This window comes from Polypterus senegalus, chromosome 2, assembly GCF_016835505.1.
Source record: "Polypterus senegalus isolate Bchr_013 chromosome 2, ASM1683550v1, whole genome shotgun sequence".
NCBI classification, from domain to species: Eukaryota; Metazoa; Chordata; class Cladistia; order Polypteriformes; family Polypteridae; genus Polypterus; species Polypterus senegalus.
In genome coordinates this window covers 142,312,734-142,334,644 of record NC_053155.1, presented here as the reverse complement: position 1 = coordinate 142,334,644, position 21,911 = coordinate 142,312,734, and the positions used below count along the sequence as shown (strand labels likewise).

The 21,911-nt window shown below is 36.9% G+C and overlaps 1 protein-coding gene across 1 annotated transcript in view; it reads right to left on the bottom strand.

Moving 5' to 3' along the window:
• si:ch211-269e2.1 (cohesin subunit SA-2) overlaps positions 1–21,911 on the bottom strand; it is a 180,333-nt gene that overhangs the window by 100,379 nt on the left and 58,043 nt on the right. Inside the window, exons 15-18 of the mRNA XM_039746272.1 lie at positions 16,084–16,193; positions 15,890–15,977; positions 10,687–10,794; positions 5,634–5,739 (exon numbers count right to left, since the gene is read on the bottom strand). Of these exons, the coding sequence (XP_039602206.1) occupies positions 5,634–5,739; positions 10,687–10,794; positions 15,890–15,977; positions 16,084–16,193 (412 nt within the window). The remainder of the gene's footprint in view (positions 1–5,633; positions 5,740–10,686; positions 10,795–15,889; positions 15,978–16,083; positions 16,194–21,911) is intronic.

The window sequence follows — 21,911 nt, the reverse complement described above, 5'->3', positions numbered from 1 at the left end:
TGTTATCAGGGTCCAAACAAACAAAAGTACTGTAATTAGTAAATTTAATTGCATTCATTGCCTTTTAAATGCAACAGTTAAAAAAAAAAAAACATTCAATGCTGAACTTAATTGCCTTATGACACTTGCACACTCTCGTGTCTCTATGAAACATAACACAACATTCTTAAACCAACCTGACCCAATTTATGGTCTCAGGGGACAAAAGGCCTATTACAGTTATATGAAAAAGTTTGGGAACCCCTCTCAGCCTGTATAATAATTTACTCCTACTTTCAACAAAAAAGATAACAGTGGTATTAGGGAATCCATTCCTGGACATTTTTCATTCCCGCATTCCTGGGAATGAAACTGCTGTAATTCCCAGGAAAACAGGAACAGCCAAGCTTGCATATATAACATGTAAAAGTGTATATAACAGAGATATACTTGAAAATAATTAAGTGGCACGGTTTTTTGGCCCACGGTGTAGTGTGTTGCCGATTAATTCAGTCAACTCAACAACAGACCAGCAGCAGTCAGTTTCCCGGCTGACTGAGCACAGTGGACTGGGGAGGTGTCTGCTCTGCACTCTGCAGCTCACGAATGCCGGGACGGGACAGACTTCATTGACGTCTGTGGAACGTGCTGTTGACAGTACAGGCTGGTGTCAAGTTTCCAACTGGAGCAGAGCTTGGGTCCAGTCGACAGTCGGAAACATCAGTTGTTTGTGTTGAAAGCCTCATACAAATGGCTGAGTTTGGTGAGTTTAAAAACGATTGAGTTTGGCAGCATTTTTTGCGCGAAAAGCTAGACCAGTCAGCTGAGTGTAAACTGTGTAAAACTATTTTGAAAACACCTGGCGGCTCGACAAAGGGATTACATGAGCATCTAAGAAGAGTTCATCAAATAACTGTTATGAAACGAAAACCACAGAATGATGACGATACACCAAGACGTCCAAGTGCATAGCAGTGGGTCCAATGATGAAATAGCTGCAGAACAAGAACAAAAGTACATTACAGGCAGTATTAGCACGAATGATGGCTCGAGATGGACTTCCGTTCTGAATATTCGTTTCGTCAGCTGATTTACGTAAAGCACTGGCTGCACTTGATTTCGGAAATTTGCCAAATTCTGCTGAAACTGTGAAGCATCTGGTAATAGATCACGGTCAAACGATCCGATTGCTGGTAACAGAAGAGATGGCTAACAAGAAAAAGCAGGGTCAGCGCTTTAGTATAATGTTTGATGAATGGACTTCCACTAGAAATCGACTATATATGAATGTGAATGTCCATGAACAAGGTCCGAAGTATTGGAACCTTGGATTAATCAGAGTTCATGGCTCAATGCCGGCGGAGAAGTGCATTGACTTACTGCAGAGTAAACCTGCAGAATTTGAGCTAAGTCTTACCAGTGACATAGTAGGCATCTGTACAGACGGTACCAGTGTCATGACAAAGATCGGAAGACTACTGGAAGTTGAGCATCAATTATGTTATGCGCACTATATCCAGCTGGCAGTGCTAGATGTGCTGTATCGCCGCAGAGGTCGTGCTGCTGCTACTACTGCCACAACCGAGCCCAAGTCATCTCATTGCAACACTGACAACAGCGACGACGATGAGGATGATATACCTGAGAGTCATGATAGCGAACAAGGTCTAGAAGTTGTTGATGACAGCTACAATGTTCTTGTGGAATTGTCAGATGAATTATATGATGATGTTGTTAACAAGGTTCATAAAATCGTCAAGATTTTTAGACGACCACCAATGAAGAATGACAACATACTTCAGAGTGAATTCGGCAAAGAAGTCGGTCTTCTGCTAGACTGCAGGACAAGGTGGAACAGTCTGGTTGTTATGTTGAGCGGATTTCTACAATTATGGGTTCCAATACAGAAAGAACTGATTGATCTCGGGCAACAGTTACACTTAACTGATGCCGACTTCACAGTTATCAGTAAAATGGTGTCCAGTTTGGAACTGTTGAAGTTTGTAGTTAATGCACTGTGCAGGCGTGAAACAAATCTGATTAGCGCAGAAGCGGCTCTAAAGTTCTGCATTGTCCAGCTACAGAAGCAGAGCTCAGAACTTGCAAAGACTCTGGCAGATGTTCTTGAGTCTAGAATAAACGACAGACGAGGATTACATGCTGCTGTTCTCCAGTATCTGCATACAGCTTCTGCACGAAAGACAGCTACTACAGACATGTTCTCAGTACCATCTAATGACGTGATCCGAAAATTCGTTTGTTGTCTGGTAACACAACTTGAACAGACTGACAGCAGTAGTTCAGCAGCAAAATCCACAACACTGGAAGAAGGTGGCGCCATTGTTGCAGCTTGCATTGCATCAGACAACAGCTTTGAACAGCAACTTGAAATTGCAATGCATCAGTCTGTTGCATCCGCATTATCTGTGCCAAGGAACTTGCCATCACAGAATGATGACAAGAAACTGGATGCATCAGTAAAAGCTGAAATGGTGGTGTTTCAGAGCAACGGCAAGCGCAGGCATTGTTTAGAACAAGTATATCAGTATCTGATGACTGTGCCGCCTACTACAGTGAAGGCAGAGCGTGCTTTCTCAGCAGCTGGCATAATCTGCACAAATGTGCGCACTCGCCTGGATGCCTGCACACTGGACACGTTGTGCTTTCTACGCTCTTATTACCGCAACTAAAGATACATGTACTTATATGACAGCATGAACTGCTTGTAGATAAGGTTAGTCTTTTATGTGTGTCAACATATTGCAGTAGTTTTATTAAAAATAAGTGTCAGTCGTCCTAAAACCGTTCACATATGAGATGCCCATGCATTGTGTCATCCCTGGGAGCCCGGGATTCCTGGAAATGACATGCGGGATTCCTGGAAATGACATGCGGGATTCCTGAATTCCCGGGAATGGATTGCCTAAGTGGTATGTCTTTCATTTCCTAGGAATATCTGAGTACTGGGGTGTTTTCTGAACAAAGATTTTTAGTGAAGCAGTATTTAGTTGTATGAAATTAAATCAAATGTGAAAAACTGGCTGTGCAAAAATTTGGGTACCCTTGTAATTTTGCTTATTTGAATGCAATTGCTCAATACTGATTACTTGCAACACCAAATTAGTTGGATTAGCTCATTAAGCCTTGAACACACAGACAGGTGTGTCCAATCATGAGAAAAGGTATTTAAGGTGGTCAATTGAAAGTTGTGCTTCCCTTTGACTATTCTCTGAAAAGAGTGACAGCATGGGATCCTCAAAGCAACTCTCAAAAGATCTGAAAACAAAGATTGTTCAGTATCACAGTTTAGGGGAAGGCTACAAAAAGCTATCTCAGAGGTTTAAACTGTCAGTTTCAACTGTAAGGAATGTAATCAGGAAATGGAAGGCCATAGGCACAGTTGCTGTTAAACCCAGGTCTCGCAGGCCAAGAAAAATACAGGAGCAGCATATGTGCAGGATTGTGAGAATGGTTACAGACAACCCACAGATCACCTCCAAAGACCTGCAAGAACATCTTGCTGCAGATTGTGTATCTGCACATCGTTCTGCAATTCAGCGCAATTTGCACAAAGAACATCTGTATGGCAAAGTGATGAGAAAGAAGCCTTTTCTGTACCCACGCCACAAACAGAGTCGCTTGTTGTATGCAAATGCTCATTTAGACAAGCCAGATTCATTTTGGAACAAAGTGTTTGGACTGATGAGACAAAAATTGAGTTATTTTGTCATAACAAAAAGCGCTTTGCATGGCGGAAGAACACTGCATTCCAAGAAAAACATCTGCTACCTACTGTGAAATTTGGTGGAGGTTCCATCATGCTGTGGGGCTGTGTGGCTAGTTCCGGGACTGGGACCCTTGTTAAAGTCGAGGGTCAGATGAATTCAACCCAATATCAACAAACTCCTCAGGGTAATGTTCAAGCATCAGTCACAAAGTTGAAGTTACGGATATTCCAACAAGACAATGACCCAAAACACAGTTCAAAATCTACAAAGGCATTCATGCAGAGAGAGAAGTACAATGTTCTGGAATGGCCGTCACAGTCCCTTGACTTGAATATCATTGAAAATCTATGGGATGATTTGAAGCAGGCTGTCCATACTCGGCAGCCATCAATTTTAACTGAACTGGAAGGGTCAAAAATACCTCCATCCAGAATCCAGACACTCATAAAAAGATATAGGAGGCGTCTGGAGGCTGTTATATTTGCAAAAGGAGGATCAACTAAGTATTGATGTAATATCTCTATTGGGGTTCCCAAATTTATGCACCTGTCTAATTTTGTTATGATGCATATTGCATATTTTAATGTCACTGCTGAAGTACTACTGTTTCCATAAGGCATGTCATATATTAAAAGGAAGTTGCTACTTTGAAAGCTCAGCCAATGATAAACAAAAATCCAAAGAATTAAGAGCGGTTCCCAAACTTTTTCATATGACTGTATAATAGATTAAGAGAAAGGCAGGAACCAACCCTGGACAAGACAGCTGTCCACTGCCGGGCCCACACATATACACATCCACACTGACACAGGACCATCTAGAAACACCAATTAGCCTAGCCTAACTCTTTGGGAATGTGGGAGGATGACTGGCATACCAGTATGAAAGTCCACAAAGATGTGGTGAGTACATACAAATCCACATAGACCATTGGGTGCTGGATTCAAAACCAGAACACGGGAACCATGAGGAAGCGGTGCCCACCACTGTGCTCTGTTCTATCCACTAGAGAACAATCATTATTTTTTTAAATGCTTTTCAATATTAAACACTGTTTCAAGTCAATTATTATCTACGGTTCCAGATTTAAAAAAAATAAGCACCATTAGACTGCACATAAAACAGTTGTTGAAAGGTTGAACCAGCATTCCTTTTGTCTCAATTAACACTATTTCCCAAATTTTGCCTTCAATACTAATATCTAAAATTAAAGCCGATAACCTTGTTAAGTAGTGTTCTTTGTTTTATACATCGAACCACTACACCAAAGCTTATATTCATAGTTTTTGTTAAATGTTATTATAGACTTTATTGAACTACATACAAATAAAGGGACAAATAAATTACAATTAATCAATCCACCTATCTACTTATTACACTAAATTTGGGATATTTCAAAGATATGGCTGCTTTAGTTATTTTAAACAAGCAGACTTGTACTGTGCAAGATAACAGTGCTAAATTGAATCACTCCTGCTTTGACCCCATTACCCAATTCTAGAAGCTTTCTAAATTAAGCTTCTGATGAGCCCTCAGTGGTGTGAAAGAATAAATCATTGATTATTATAAACTTATTAATGCCTATTAGAAATGAGCCACAATTCAGCAATACATATTTTGAACCTGCTTACTAGTTACAGTGGTGTTAAGGGCTAGAGAGCACCCACAAGCAACAGAGGAGAAAGGCAAGAATTAGCCTTAGACAGAACACCAGACCTTGGGAGACAGTAAACATAAATGTGTCATTTTATTTACTATAGACTAAAGTTTCACACGGTCAGGCTCTCTTATGTGCATCAATACATAAATTATAGAATCATCTGAAAGCACAAGGTAAGCACGGATGTTGGCACCAACAAAAGCACATATCTATGGCACTTCAATTTTTATTTACAAACAAAGAAGATTAGAGAAAAGTGTTCCCACCTCACTGGTGTGGAAGAACTGCAATAAAGATGTAATCACAGTGATATTCTGTTCTTTTGCTGTTTTTCGCTCATCTTGCTCTTGCTGTGGACTATAGCTTAGTAACCTGTTAAAAAAAGACAAGAAAACATTATAACTTATATGCACTGTAAATATGGATGAGGAAAGTGGGTTTGTATGGACTAACCAGCTTATGCCTTAAAGTGAACACAAGACTTTATCACTAGCTTGTGGTATTGGTCATGAATAAAATATTCCTTCATTCAATAAATTTCTGCTTTTTTCCTGCTTTTCCTACCAACTTGGCTTTTGTTGATACTCACTGCAAAACACAATTTACAGGAAAGTGTATTATTTTCAATTCAAACATGAAATCAGTAGGAATACTGTGAAATTTGAGTATATATCATTATCATTATTAGATATTTGTGATTTTCATTTGTTTACGCCATTCACTCAAGCACAATATTTCTTTTTCTGCTTTCCATGAGTTGTATGAGCTCCCCCTTTAAAGTCCACAGGTATGAATGCATATGCAAATTGACATACATAAGTGTTGGCACCTTGTGTGTCAAATTGATGTATTAATGTAAAGAGCAAGTAGCTTTGAGTGTCGAGACACAATTTCTGTGGCTTCCCATTTAAAATTCAAGCACCATAATCTAAGACCAATGCTGAGAGGTACTGCATGATTTAAGTGCCACTAGCGATGAGCGGTTCATGGGATGTACGGTAGGTTGATTCCCCTTTGGAGTTAACACATTAGGTTTAAACTGACTCCATCAGTCCAGGAGTGTTGCAGGTATCAGGGTCTTCTCCTTCTCTGTGATTGTTGCACATGTTCTATATATGCTATTCCCATTTACTGTATGTAATCAGAATCAAAAAACTTTATTAATCCCAACAAATTATTTAATTATTAATTAATTATGAATCGATAAAAAGGTCAGGGACCTAAGCCTCAGAGGCCTCTACCCTCTATCAGTCAAAGCATTTTTGACATTTCAGTGTAGTTTTTCTATTGCAGAAGGGTTTTTTACCTGTAAATATTAATACATCGAAAAGTCAATTTTTAAGCAGATACCTACTGCCATAGATGTTTCATCCTGCCAAATGTCAGCTTTTTAACTAAAAAATAGTGTTTTTGTTGATGAGTGAGTGAAAATCTTTGTTCTATACAGTGGCCTTTGTTTGGGACAAAGACATACTTTTCCTTGATTTACTGCTCCACAGTATGAACACGGTAAATATCAAACTATTCTGATGTGATTAAAGTACATATTGCAGACTTTAAAGGTAATTGCACACATTTCAGTGACACCATGTAGATATGATGACACTTTTTCTACATGGTGGCCCCGATTTCAGGGCACCATAACATTTGGGACAATTGGTGTCACAGGGGATTGTAATTACACTGGTTTGTTTCATTGCTTCATAAGATACCTAGGCTTGCTTTTACCCTTTGTAAGACAAGAGCTGTGCCAATGAAAGTCAAAGAAGCCATTATGAGACTGAAAAACAAAAACAAAACAATTAGAGACATCTGCAAATTCTCAGGATTACTTAAATCAACTGTATGGAATATCCTTAAGAAGAAACAATGCACTGATGTGCTCAGTAATCGCAAAGGGACTGATAGGCCAAAGAAGACCTCCACTGCTGATGACAGAAGAATCCTCAATATGGTAAAGGAAAAGTGCCAAAGTCTGTCCAACAGGTGAGAAACAGTCTTCAGGAGGCAGATGTGTATGTGTCAGAGACTACTATCCACAGAAGACTTCATGAACAGAAATAAAGAGGCCACACTGCAAGATGCAAACAACTGGTTAGCCACAAAAACAGGATGGCCAGATCAGAATTTCTGAAAAAGTACTTAAAAGAGTCTGCAGAATTCTGGAAAAAGGTCTTGTGGTCAGACAAAACAAAATACTTGTCTGTATCAACCTGATGGAAAGAGAAAACTGTGGAGAAAGAAACTGAATGAGATCCAAAGCATACCACCTCATCTGTTAAACAAAGTGGTGGGGGTGTTATGGCTTAGGCATGTGTGGCTGCCACAGGTACTGGCACATTTATCTTCATTGATGATGTAACTGCTGACGATACTTGCACAGTTAATTCTGAGATGTATAGAAACATCTTATCTACTCGAATTCCAGTAAATGCTTCCAAACAAGATACTGATGCCAAGCATACTCCTAAGGCAACACAGGACTTTTTCAACAATAAAAAATTGAAACTTCTTGAATGGCTAGGCCAGTCACCACATTTAAATCCAATTGAGCATGCTTTCCATATGCTGAAGAGAAAACTTAAGGGGAACAGCCCCCGAAAAAACCAGGAGCCGAAGACGGCTGCATTAGAGGTTAGGCAGAGCATCAGCAGAGATGTTGATGTCTATGAATCGCAGACTTCAAGCAGTCATTGCATGCAAGGGATATGCAACAGAGTACTAAGCATGACTACTTTAATATACCCACCAATGCTATGTCCCAAACATTATGATTCCCTGAAATGGGGAGACCAAGTAGAAAAATGTTGTCATTTCTACCTGGTGAGACTGAAATGCATGCAAATACTGTTAAATGAAAGTCTGCAATCTGCACTTTAATCACGCCTAAATTGTTTGAGTAGTAATTTTAAACTGTGGAACAGAAAAGAAAATCAAGGAAAATGTGTCTTTGTCCAAAAAATTAAGAGACACGAATGAAAGAATAAAAGAAGCCCATCCATCACTTCTTTTTACACCCATTATTCCAGTTAAGAGGTGTGGTAGGACTGCATCTGTGTTTTGCCCTCATTTTATTTTTGGTACTTTTTTCCCCCCAGTCCTTCTGCCCTAACCTGTAAATTATTTTTGATTAAGTTCTAAACCAACAGAAGCAGTATTTAATGCACCAATAATATTCGCCTGTAATAATCTATACAACATTCATAAGCATATATAAGCACACATACGGTAAACAGCTACAGTAAAACAGAGATCCACAAAAACTAGTTAAAGCAAAGTAGCAACTATATTACTGAGTATCTGCTCTATTAATAACCATAAATACTAATCATATTAAACACTGCCTATCAGTCCCTCAAAATGAATTAGTTGTTTACTATAATGTTATTTATGAAACAAAAGCTATTTTACCACCATATCCTCACAAAGACCATGCAGCTGATCAGGGTACTTCATTTCACCTGTAATAATAGTTATAGACTGTATAATGTATTGTTTTAGAACTGCAGCACTGTTCTGCTCTCTCACTTGTCCAAGATTCAGTCCCCATCTTGGTCACAGTCTGTATGAAGGTTATAGTTTCCAAAGGAGTTTCTTCTATATATTCTGGTGTCTTTCTAAAGAACTGCATTTTGGGTTAATTTGCAATTCTAAATTGCCTCAATGTGACTGAGGGTGGGTGTGGGCCTGAGTATGACCAGCAACGGACTGATGTCACTGAGGTTTAGGCATTATTCTGCTGATGGTATTAGGTCCAGAATGAAGAGATATAATGTAATGGGATGACAAAAGGCAGAATAGCCACACATTGCACAAGACAATATGGTTCTTTTATACAGGGCAATTCACATTAGTGACTGGTGAACTCCTCCAATGTCATGTTAGATACACAAAATAAAACAAAACAGGAAGCTATAATCTCTTCACTTAAGAGAGTGTTTCAAAAGATGATGTGAGGTAGAACTCACAGACTGGCAAGGAGAAAGCAGAAAAGTGGAAAGAATCAACATGTACAAATGGAAAAATGGAACCCTGCTGCCTATTACAAAAGGCACACACCTAATAGTTTGCAGTAATGCATGATTAATGAATTGTAGCAGAGTGGTTAGCACTGTAGCCTAATAACTCTAGAGTGTGACAGTGAAATGTCACCAGGGGCCTGTGAAAGCTGTCCATATTCTGTGATGGACTAGTGCTAGATCCAGAGTTCATTTATGCATTGGGCTTCATGTTAATGAGATAAGCCACAGCTCTTCACACTATACTAGACTATGTTTGTTTAAAAAATGAATTAATACCGAAAAGGATATTCTAACACAGCAATTTAAGGGCAAATACTTTAAATTCATGCTCACTTAAAAAAGCCCATGCTCTACAATTATACTGTAGCAGTACTGTTCAAAAATGAGTGATATGAATGAGTGGGTACTGTTATTAAAATAAGATTAAAATCAAAACTTATAAAAAAAAGAGCATTATCTTGTGGACTGTAGTCCTTTTCTGCAATCTGATCTAGTGTGTAATTAAGATTAAATGTAAGAGTCACTTAATTTATTTAATTTTTTATGACTGAGGATAAATCTTAAACTGAAGGAAATATATTTTTTATTTAACCAATAAAACATATTTAGAAGTATTATGACTTATTATTATAGTATAACCAGGAACTGTGATTTCCCCCTATATCCCAAGTTAGATGCTGCTTTAAGTGGATTTTGAATTGTCATGGACTGACACCTCATCCAGGTTTCGGATCTTGCCTTACACTGAATGTTGCCAGGACAGATTTCAATGCTGTCACTGAACTGAATTAAGCAAATTTCATAATGGATGGAATAATGACTAGATTATCAGATGTCACATGTTTCTCTAAATGTTTTTTATACTATTCCATAAGCTTCCAAATGAGATCTAAGAATAATGCTTTAATTGATCAGTATACATAGCTAAAGTTGTCAGATGGCCTGAAGTGTTTTAAATTTCATACAACTTGTAAATTTCTACATTTTCTTTTAACAAATACATGTTTCTATATAATGTGTCTGACAGGATGTGGATCTGGATGTGGGCAAAATTCAGAACATATAGATTAAGAAACACAGGCAAGAAAAAGGTGCAAACACCATACAGATGACGACTGGTCTGGTATTTGAACCCAGAATTGTAGAGATGTTAGAAAGCAAGCATAAACACTAAACTTAACATGTAGCACTGTTGGAAAATACACAAAAGAGAATTATGAGAGAATTCTACTTGTTTGAGGAATAAGCCAGATGATCGATCCCATATATTATTTCTACATGTACTACTGTTACTTACTTTCCATATAAAAACTCTCCGGCAGCTGCTGCTAAAGGTCTATGTGACGAATAAACAAACAAGCACAAGTTTTTACAGTCTTCAGTAGTCAAAACATCATCACAATTCCTGAAAAGGAGAAAAAAAAACAACAAATAAACTAAACAAATCTTAAATCTTCTTTTAAAAATACCATAAAATTTGAAAAAGAATATAGCTAAAGAAAGCATGGCACCAATTGGTATTAAAATATATCTACATGAAAATTTACTTGATATTTTTATTTATAATCTCACATTGGATAATTAGAATATAGTATGGATAGAAATTAGAATCTATACTAATAAAAGGCAAAGCCCTCACTGACTGACTGACTCACTGACTCACTCACTCATTCTCCAAGTTCCCGTGTGGGTAGAAGGCTGAAATTTGGCAGGCTCATTCCTTACAGCTTACTTACAAAAGTTAGGCAGGTTTCATTTCGAAATTTTACGCATAATGGTCATAACTGGAAGCTATTTTTCTCCATATAATGTAATGGAGTTGAGCTGGATGGCCGTGGGGGGCCGGAGTTTCGTGTGACATCATCACACCTCCTACATAAGTACGTAGAGAAAAAGGAAGACCTCCAAACAGCGCTGAACAAAAAACGCCATTTCACAATTGAGAAGGCAGAAAAAGATTATGAAGCAAGTAATGCATACAAGATTATTCATAAATACAAGCATATTCATAAGTACAGCTACTGCGGAAACAAAGCACGGCATGAACCGTAAGTTTATATTAAGTTTATAGACACATTCCCGCTGCCGTTTGTCATGCCTACAGCGAATGACGGTATTTGAGACATACAAGTTTATTGAGAAGACACGAGGTATAAATGAGACTTTAGATCACTTTGTAACAGAGTTAAAATTGCTGTAGCAAGAAACGTTTAAGTGCCGGGTCTTAGCTACCATTAAATAAACACATCCTCCAAATACGAACCTGATTGCAAGAAATAATGATGATCAAATCCTGGATGACAGCAACACTCACAAAACAATTACTGTATATTGACAATCATGTTACGTTATTTTTAAAAATGTTCCCTTTTCTCTTTCATAACTTCTTTAACACACTACTTCTCCGCTGCAAAACGTATGTACTATATATATATACCCCGATCTACATACTCTCAAATAGACAAGCCACACACCGTGGTGCAATGGTAGAGGCTTCGCCTCTAGCGCCGACATCTGAGGTTCGATTCCCGAGAGGGGATGCACTGAGTATGTACGCACGCTTCCCGATTCATTTTACCCTCGCATCCCCTTGGTTTGAGACGTACGAAAAAATATGCGGTTAACGCAAAATCATGTTACGTTATTTTTAAAATGTTTCCTTTTCTTAGCACAAGCACAGCTGAGAAGCTTCGATGCATGTACTCCATAACGCGTTAAAAAAATAACGTTTTTAATCACACTTTCAATTCCAAGAAAAGGGGAACTTTTGTCAATGCATGATTTCCTGGTACATCGACAGTACCGCCGCTCCCTATATGCAGAGTACTCAGTCTGCGAGGGTACCAACTCCCAGGGGCACGATCCCAGCTGCTCAAAAAATTGTTTTATATATTATAATAATAAATTAATATTAGTAATATACATATACAAATAAACAAAAATATAAACATATATATTGCATTTTATGGTGAACGCAGAGTAGGCTAAGCACACGTGATAACGCGCGCGCCCTCACCTCTATTACGGCTGCCTATTTGGCCAAAAATGATAATAATTGAACAATATGCCTGCTCCTGGAAAGAGACATCAACAGTCCGGCGCCGAGAAACGAAAGAAAAAAGCCCAAGATGAAGCCCATGCATGTACCCAAATCTCCGGATTACTCTGCATAGCAGTGACGCTCCCTGTAACTGTTGCCTCTGCTGAGCCGAAGTTTTCTAAAATGAAGCTCATCGAACGCATTTGCGCTCATCTATGACACAAGAGCGCATGAGTGGTCTGGCAATTGTCAGCATCAACTCTGAATTAGCAAAGGCTTTATCATATGAAGTGCTCATTTACGACTTTGCCTCAAGAAAAAGCAGAAGTGTGCCTTTGTAAATTTTGAACTTTGGAAAGCTCCAGCAGATGACAGTGTTGATTTTATTTCAGTTTATTATTGTTTATTTTATTTATTATAAATGTTTTATTTAAAGTGTAATTTTAGTTTGTATTTTTGCTGTAGAGCTACAATTGTAATTCACAAATGATACAATTTATTTATGTATTTACTTTTATTTGAATAAAGTTCTATTTTGGCCCCTATAGTAGGTGTTTTTTTTATTATTTTATTTTTACTTCCGTAATATTTGGGGGAGGGGGCACAAAAGTAAATTTCTGCTTAGGGCACCCATTTGGCCAGCTGCGGCCCTGTACATCGATTATATTGATGCACACTGAAAAGCAAGCAAAATTAGATGCATTACAGAAAGCAGACTTTGTGGCTCTTACTGGGGATCATTGGACTTCCGTGACCGTTAGTCATTCTAATTACATCTAATTACAAAATGTTCAATGATCACACTGTTTTAGCCTAATGTACAAAATAAATTTGGCTAAGGTTACTCAGAGTTTAAAGATGAAGCTGGTCAAATTACCTTTTATGTTTCTGACTTATTTTTTTAAGAAGAAAAACTGCACTTTATGTTGAAATTTTGGTTATTCTTATTTAAAGACAATACCATTCTGACAATGTACTTAAAGTACAGTAATCCCTCCTCGATCAGAGGTTGCGTTCCAGACCCCCGCGATAGGTGAAAATCCGCGAAGTAGAAACCATATGTTTGTATGGTTATTTTTATATATTTTAAGCCCTTATAAACTCTCCCACACTGTTAACATTATTAGAGCCCTCTAGACATGAAATAACACCCTTTAGTCAAAAGTTTAAACTGTGCTCCATGACAAGACTGAGATGGCAGTTCTTTCTTACAATTAAAAGAATGCAAACATATCTTCTCTTCAAAGGAGCGCCGTCAGGAGCAGAGCATGTCAGAGAGAGCGCTCGCTAAGAAAAGCAAACAATCAAAAAATCAATACGTGCTTTTAAGAATGCAGAAGCACCGCGATAAAGCGGCATTTTGTAGAGGAGCGTCTGTATCAAACAGCCTCTGTGCAAACAGCCCTCTGCTCACACCCCCTCTGTCAGGCAGAGAGAGTGAGAGAGATGGAGAGAAGCAAACAATCAAGCACCGCGCAGGAAGCATATTTTATATCATTGAGGAGTTTTAGTTAATATGTAATACATGCTCTGATTGGGTAGCTTCTAAACCATCTGCCAATAGCGTCCCTTGTATTAAATCAACTGGGAAAACAAACTGAGGAAGCATGTACCATAAATTTAATAGACCCATTGTCCACAGAAACCCTCGAACCAGCAAAAAATCCGTGATATATATTTAGATGTGCTTACATTTAAAATCCGCGATAGAATGAAGCTGCAAAAGTCGAAGCGCGATATAGCGAGGAATTACTGTACTTAAAATACCACTTTATTTTTAAGTCTGCCCAATTTTAGCCAGGGATGATATTTTTGTTTCTGTTTTGAATTGAAATGCAGTTTAAAAGCATTTTTTTTTTCAGAAATTAAAAGAGCTTGAGCTTACAATATTCATGTCCATGTCTATTATTTAATTCTGTCGCCCTCTAAAACCCTTTTAAATTAAAAAAAAACATTTGCGATTTGGGGCAAATTTTCATGTGTGATTACATACGATTAATCAAGATTAATTATTACACAGCCTCTAATTAATTAGATACATTTTTTTAATCGAGTCCCACCCCTAATATATATATGTAGATATATATATGTAGATTTGTATATATATATGTGTATATACAGCATATATGTAGATATGCATATGTATATATATGTATATATGTGTGTGTGTATATATATGTATATGTCTATATTTGTATATGTGTATATATATGTATGTATATATATACACAAAATAAAACAAAACAGGAAGCTATAATCTCTTCACTTAAGAGAGTGTTTCAAAAGATGATGTGAGGTAGAACTCACAGACTGGCAAGGAGAAAGCAGAAAAGTGGAAAGAATCAACATGTACAAATGGAAAAATGGAACCCTGCTGCCTATTACAAAAGGCACACACCTAATAGTTTGCAGTAATGCATGATTAATGAATTGTAGCAGAGTGGTTAGCACTGTAGCCTAATAACTCTAGAGTGTGACAGTGAAATGTCACCAGGGGCCTGTGAAAGCTGTCCATATTCTGTGATGGACTAGTGCTAGATCAGAGTTCATTTATGCATTGGGCTTCATGTTAATGAGATAAGCCACAGCTCTTCACACTATACTAGACTATGTTTGTTTAAAAAATGAATTAATACCGAAAAGGATATTCTAACACAGCAATTTAAGGGCAAATACTTTAAATTCATGCTCACTTAAAAAAGCCCATGCTCTACAATTATACTGTAGCAGTACTGTTCAAAAATGAGTGATATGAATGAGTGGGTACTGTTATTAAAATAAGATTAAAATCAAAACTTATAAAAAAAAGAGCATTATCTTGTGGACTGTAGTCCTTTTCTGCAATCTGATCTAGTGTGTAATTAAGATTAAATGTAAGAGTCACTTAATTTATTTAATTTTTTATGACTGAGGATAAATCTTAAACTGAAGGAAATATATTTTTTATTTAACCAATAAAACATATTTAGAAGTATTATGACTTATTATTATAGTATAACCAGGAACTGTGATTTCCCCCTATATCCCAAGTTAGATGCTGCTTTAAGTGGATTTTGAATTGTCATGGACTGACACCTCATCCAGGTTTGGATCTTGCCTTACACTGAATGTTGCCAGGACAGATTTCAATGCTGTCACTGAACTGAATTAAGCAAATTTCATAATGGATGGAATAATGACTAGATTATCAGATGTCACATGTTTCTCTAAATGTTTTTTATACTATTCCATAAGCTTCCAAATGAGATCTAAGAATAATGCTTTAATTGATCAGTATACATAGCTAAAGTTGTCAGATGGCCTGAAGTGTTTTAAATTTCATACAACTTGTAAATTTCTACATTTTCTTTTAACAAATACATGTTTCTATATAATGTGTCTGACAGGATGTGGATCTGGATGTGGGCAAAATTCAGAACATATAGATTAAGAAACACAGGCAAGAAAAAGGTGCAAACACCATACAGATGACGACTGGTCTGGTATTTGAACCCAGAATTGTAGAGATGTTAGAAAGCAAGCATAAACACTAAACTTAACATGTAGCACTGTTGGAAAATACACAAAAGAGAATTATGAGAGAATTCTACTTGTTTGAGGAATAAGCCAGATGATCGATCCCATATATTATTTCTACATGTACTACTGTTACTTACTTTCCATATAAAAACTCTCCGGCAGCTGCTGCTAAAGGTCTATGTGACGAATAAACAAACAAGCACAAGTTTTTACAGTCTTCAGTAGTCAAAACATCATCACAATTCCTGAAAAGGAGAAAAAAAAACAACAAATAAACTAAACAAATCTTAAATCTTCTTTTAAAAATACCATAAAATTTGAAAAAGAATATAGCTAAAGAAAGCATGGCACCAATTGGTATTAAAATATATCTACATGAAAATTTACTTGATATTTTTATTTATAATCTCACATTGGATAATTAGAATATAGTATGGATAGAAATTAGAATCTATACTAATAAAAGGCAAAGCCCTCACTGACTGACTGACTCACTGACTCACTCACTCATTCTCCAAGTTCCCGTGTGGGTAGAAGGCTGAAATTTGGCAGGCTCATTCCTTACAGCTTACTTACAAAAGTTAGGCAGGTTTCATTTCGAAATTTTACGCATAATGGTCATAACTGGAAGCTATTTTTCTCCATATAATGTAATGGAGTTGAGCTGGATGGCGTGGGGCGGAGTTTCGTGTGACATCATCACACCTCCTACATAAGTACGTAGAGAAAAAGGAAGACCTCCAAACAGCGCTGAACAAAAAACGCCATTTCACAATTGAGAAGGCAGAAAAAGATTATGAAGCAAGTAATGCATACAAGATTATTCATAAATACAAGCATATTCATAAGTACAGCTACTGCGGAAACAAAGCACGGCATGAACCGTAAGTTTATATTAAGTTTATAGACACATTCCCGCTGCCGTTTGTCATGCCTACAGCGAATGACGGTATTTGAGACATACAAGTTTATTGAGAAGACACGAGGTATAAATGAGACTTTAGATCACTTTGTAACAGAGTTAAAATTGCTGTAGCAAGAAACGTTTAAGTGCCGGGTCTTAGCTACCATTAAATAAACACATCCTCCAAATACGAACCTGATTGCAAGAAATAATGATGATCAAATCCTGGATGACAGCAACACTCACAAAACAATTACTGTATATTGACAATCATGTTACGTTATTTTTAAAAATGTTCCCTTTTCTCTTTCATAACTTCTTTAACACACTACTTCTCGCTGCAAAACGTATGTACTATATATATATACCCCGATCTACATACTCTCAAATAGACAAGCCACACACCGTGGTGCAATGGTAGAGGCTTCGCCTCTAGCGCCGACATCTGAGGTTCGATTCCCGAGAGGGGATGCACTGAGTATGTACGCGCGCTTCCCGATTCATTTTACCCTCGCATCCCCTTGGTTTGAGGCGTCGAAAAATATGCGGTTAACGCAAAATCATGTTACGTTATTTTAAAATGTTTCCTTTTCTTAGCACAAGCACAGCTGAGAAGCTTCGATGCATGTACTCCATAACGCGTTAAAAAAATAACGTTTTTAATCACACTTTCAATTCCAAGAAAAGGGGAACTTTTGTCAATGCATGATTTCCTGGTACATCGACAGTACCGCCGCTCCCTATACGCAGAGTACTCAGTCTGCGTAGGGTACCAACTCCCAGGGGGGCACGATCCCAGCTGCTCAAAAAAATTGTTTTTATATATTATAATAATAAATTAATATTAGTAATATACATATACAAATAAACAAAAATATAAACATATATATTGCATTTTATGGTGAAGCAGAGTAGGCTAAGCACACGTGATAAGCGCCCTCTCACCTCTATTACGGCTGCCTATTTGGCCAAAATGATAATAATTGAACAATATGCCTGCTCCTGGAAAGAGACATCAACAGTCCGGCGCCGAGAAACGAAAGAAAAAAAAAGCCCAAGATGAAGCCCATGCATGTACCCAAATCTCCGGATTACTCTGCGCATAGCAGTGACGCTCCCTGTAACTGTTGCCTCTGCTGAGCCGAAGTTTTTCTAAAATGAAGCTCATCGAAGCGTACTTGCGCTCATCTATGACACAAGAGCGCATGAGTGGTCTGGCAATTGTCAGCATCAACTCTGAATTAGCAAAGGCTTTATCATATGAAGTGCTCATTTACGACTTTGCCTCAAGAAAAAGCAGAAGTGTGCCTTTGTAAATTTTGAACTTTGGAAAGCTCCAGCAGATGACAGTGTTGATTTTATTTCAGTTTATTATTGTTTATTTTATTTATTATAAATGTTTTATTTAAAGTGTAATTTTAGTTTGTATTTTTTGCTGTAGAGCTACAATTGTAATTCACAAATGATACAATTTATTTATGTATTTACTTTTATTTGAATAAAGTTCTATTTTGGCCCCTATAGTAGGTGTTTTTTTTATTATTTTATTTTTACTTCCGTAATATTTGGGGGAGGGGGCACAAAAGTAAATTTCTGCTTAGGGCACCCATTTGGCCAGCTGCGGCCCTGTACATCGATTATATTGATGCACACTGAAAAGCAAGCAAAATTAGATGCATTACAGAAAGCAGACTTTGTGGCTCTTACTGGGGATCATTGGACTTCCGTGACCGTTAGTCATTCTAATTACATCTAATTACAAAATGTTCAATGATCACACTGTTTTAGCCTAATGTACAAAATAAATTTGGCTAAGGTTACTCAGAGTTTAAAGATGAAGCTGGTCAAATTACCTTTTATGTTTCTGACTTATTTTTTTAAGAAGAAAAACTGCACTTTATGTTGAAATTTTGGTTATTCTTATTTAAAGACAATACCATTCTGACAATGTACTTAAAGTACAGTAATCCCTCCTCGATCGCGGGGGTTGCGTTCCAGACCCCCCCGCGATAGGTGAAAATCCGCGAAGTAGAAACCATATGTTTGTATGGTTATTTTTATATATTTTAAGCCCTTATAAACTCTCCCACACTGTTAACATTATTAGAGCCCTCTAGACATGAAATAACACCCTTTAGTCAAAAGTTTAAACTGTGCTCCATGACAAGACTGAGATGGCAGTTCTTTCTTACAATTAAAAGAATGCAAACATATCTTCTCTTCAAAGGAGCGCCGTCAGGAGCAGAGCATGTCAGAGAGAGCTAAGCTAAGAAAAGCAAACAATCAAAAAATCAATACGTGCTTTTAAGAATGCAGAAGCACCGCGATAAAGCGGCATTTTGTAGAGGAGCGTCTGTATCAAACAGCCTCTGTGCAAACAGCCCCTCTGCTCACACCCCCTCTGTCAGGCAGAGAGAGTGAGAGAGATGGAGAGAAGCAAACAATCAAGCACCGCGCAGGAAGCATATTTTATATCATTGAGGAGTTTTAGTTAATATGTAATACATGCTCTGATTGGGTAGCTTCTAAACCATCTGCCAATAGCGTCCCTTGTATTAAATCAACTGGGAAAACAAACTGAGGAAGCATGTACCATAAATTTAATAGACCCATTGTCCACAGAAACCCTCGAACCAGCAAAAAATCCGTGATATATATTTAGATGTGCTTACATTTAAAATCCACGATAGAATGAAGCTCTGAAAGTCCAGCGATATAGCTTAGGAATTACTGTACTTAAAATACCACTTTATTTTTAAGTCTGCCCAATTTTAGCCAGGGATGATATTTTGTTTCTGTTTTGAATTGAAATGCAGTTTAAAAGCATTTTTTTCAGAAATTAAAAGAGCTTGAGTTTACAATATTCATGTCCATGTCTATTATTTAATTCTGTCGCCCTCTAAAACCCTTTTAAATTAAAAAAAAACATTTGCGATTTGGGGCAAATTTTCATGTGTGATTACATACGATTAATCAAGATTAATTATTACACAGCCTCTAATTAATTAGATACATTTTTTTTAATCGAGTCCCACCCCTAATCTATATATGTAGATATATATATGTAGATTTGTATATATATATGTGTATATACAGCATATATGTAGATATGCATATGTATATATATGTATATATGTGTGTGTGTATATATATGTATATGTCTATATTTGTATATGTGTATATATATGTATGTATATATATATGATGTGTATATATATATGTTTATATGTGTGTGTGTGTATATATATATATATATATATATATATATGCCAGCAACACTCATGACAATGACAACACAATTACATTGTCAATCATGTTACGTTATTATTAAAATGTTTCCTTTTCTTTTCATTACTTCTTTAACACACTCGTCTCCGCTGCGAGTATGGTATTTTATATATATATATATATATATATATATATATATATATATACACAGTATATATATATATATATATATATATATATATATATATAGATATATAGATATAGATAGATATATATAGATATAGATATATATATATATATAGATATAGATATATATATATATATATAGATATGACAACAACACTCATATCAATGACAAAATAATTACGTTAACAATCATGTTACGTTATTTTTTAAATTTTTCCTTTTCTTTTTCATAACTTCTTTAACACAGTACTTCTCCGCTGCGAAGCGCAGGTATTCTGCTAGTGTATAATATAATTAAGAACTTCTTTTAATTACTTGTTTTAATTTGTGACTCTGCACCTTTTAAGACATCATAAATTTTAAAGTGTATTACAATCTCACCAATATGGTTAAAGCACCATTAACAACTGAATTGCACTGAGTCTTAGATAGTTAGAACATTAGAATGCACTCATATGGAACGATTCCACCAATAAACTGACACCCTGAAAGCCAATGCCAAAGACTGGGTGGAGTATTACCAATAATGGGGATGGTTGAAAAGGTCAGAAGACAAAGATGGAAATTAGCATAATGAAGAATGAACGTTATGCATGGATGGGCATAACGTAATGAGTAGTAGACTTGACTGAAGGATAATCAAACAAAGAAAACAAAGTGCCAATAAGTTTTGCTCATTAGCATAAGCAGGAGTGTCAAAGTATCTTATCTGTGTTAAGCTATGTATAAAAATGTCTCGAGGCCAAGAATAGCAGCTCACTAAGCAGACTGAGCATGGCTGTTACTATCTTTTAATAAAAGTCTAAAACTGGAACAAGAAGACTTTTGAACTCTGCAGTACTGTACTTCCTGGCTTCAGATATTATTGGCTTTGGATTTTATTTTATGACACAGGCTGCCACTGTCCCTTTATTTTAATGCTTTTGACAGGTTGTTTCAATCACTTATTTTGCTCATTCTACTGTAGGATCAAGTAGCCACTAAACCTCTTGACCTTGTGTGTGTCTGCATGGTTTTATAATGAGCTTCAGCCATGAAACTTTGTGTTTGGAGGAGAACACAAATTATGTTAAAAAGCAGGTGTACCTGTGTACCTAATAAAATGACCATTGAGAGAGTGGGTATATATGCAGTAAATATGTATTGACTGTGTATGCTTATGTACTGTATATATAATTAAATTCAAGAAGCCAGCCTTTGCACTCATGAAAACCATCCTGCTCAGATGATTTCTGTAAAGTGGTTGATGTTCCAGGGTAAGATGCTTAAAGATTAGGAAGACTGCACCAGAACATGCATCTCCCATCTGCTACAAGGTAAAATGTGCACTGGCTAAGATGCTCAATTCTTGGCAAGCGGTAAATGTAAAAAAAATGCCCAAAATAAACTAAAAAAAACTGATCACAAAAGTAAGACAGATTGAACAGCTCAAAATGTGTTATAGTCAAGTCAACTTGGGGAGCATGCACTGGTACAGTGCGTTGCCGCACCCACTACACGATGAAACAACTACAGATCCCAGTTTGCAACTCAGGCAGACACGCAGTCCAGTCCCACCCTCCGGAAATGACCCACTATATGCCGCAGCCAGGTGTTACGTGGGCGACTCGGGTCCCCAATTATGAGGATCTTACGAGCCAGATCA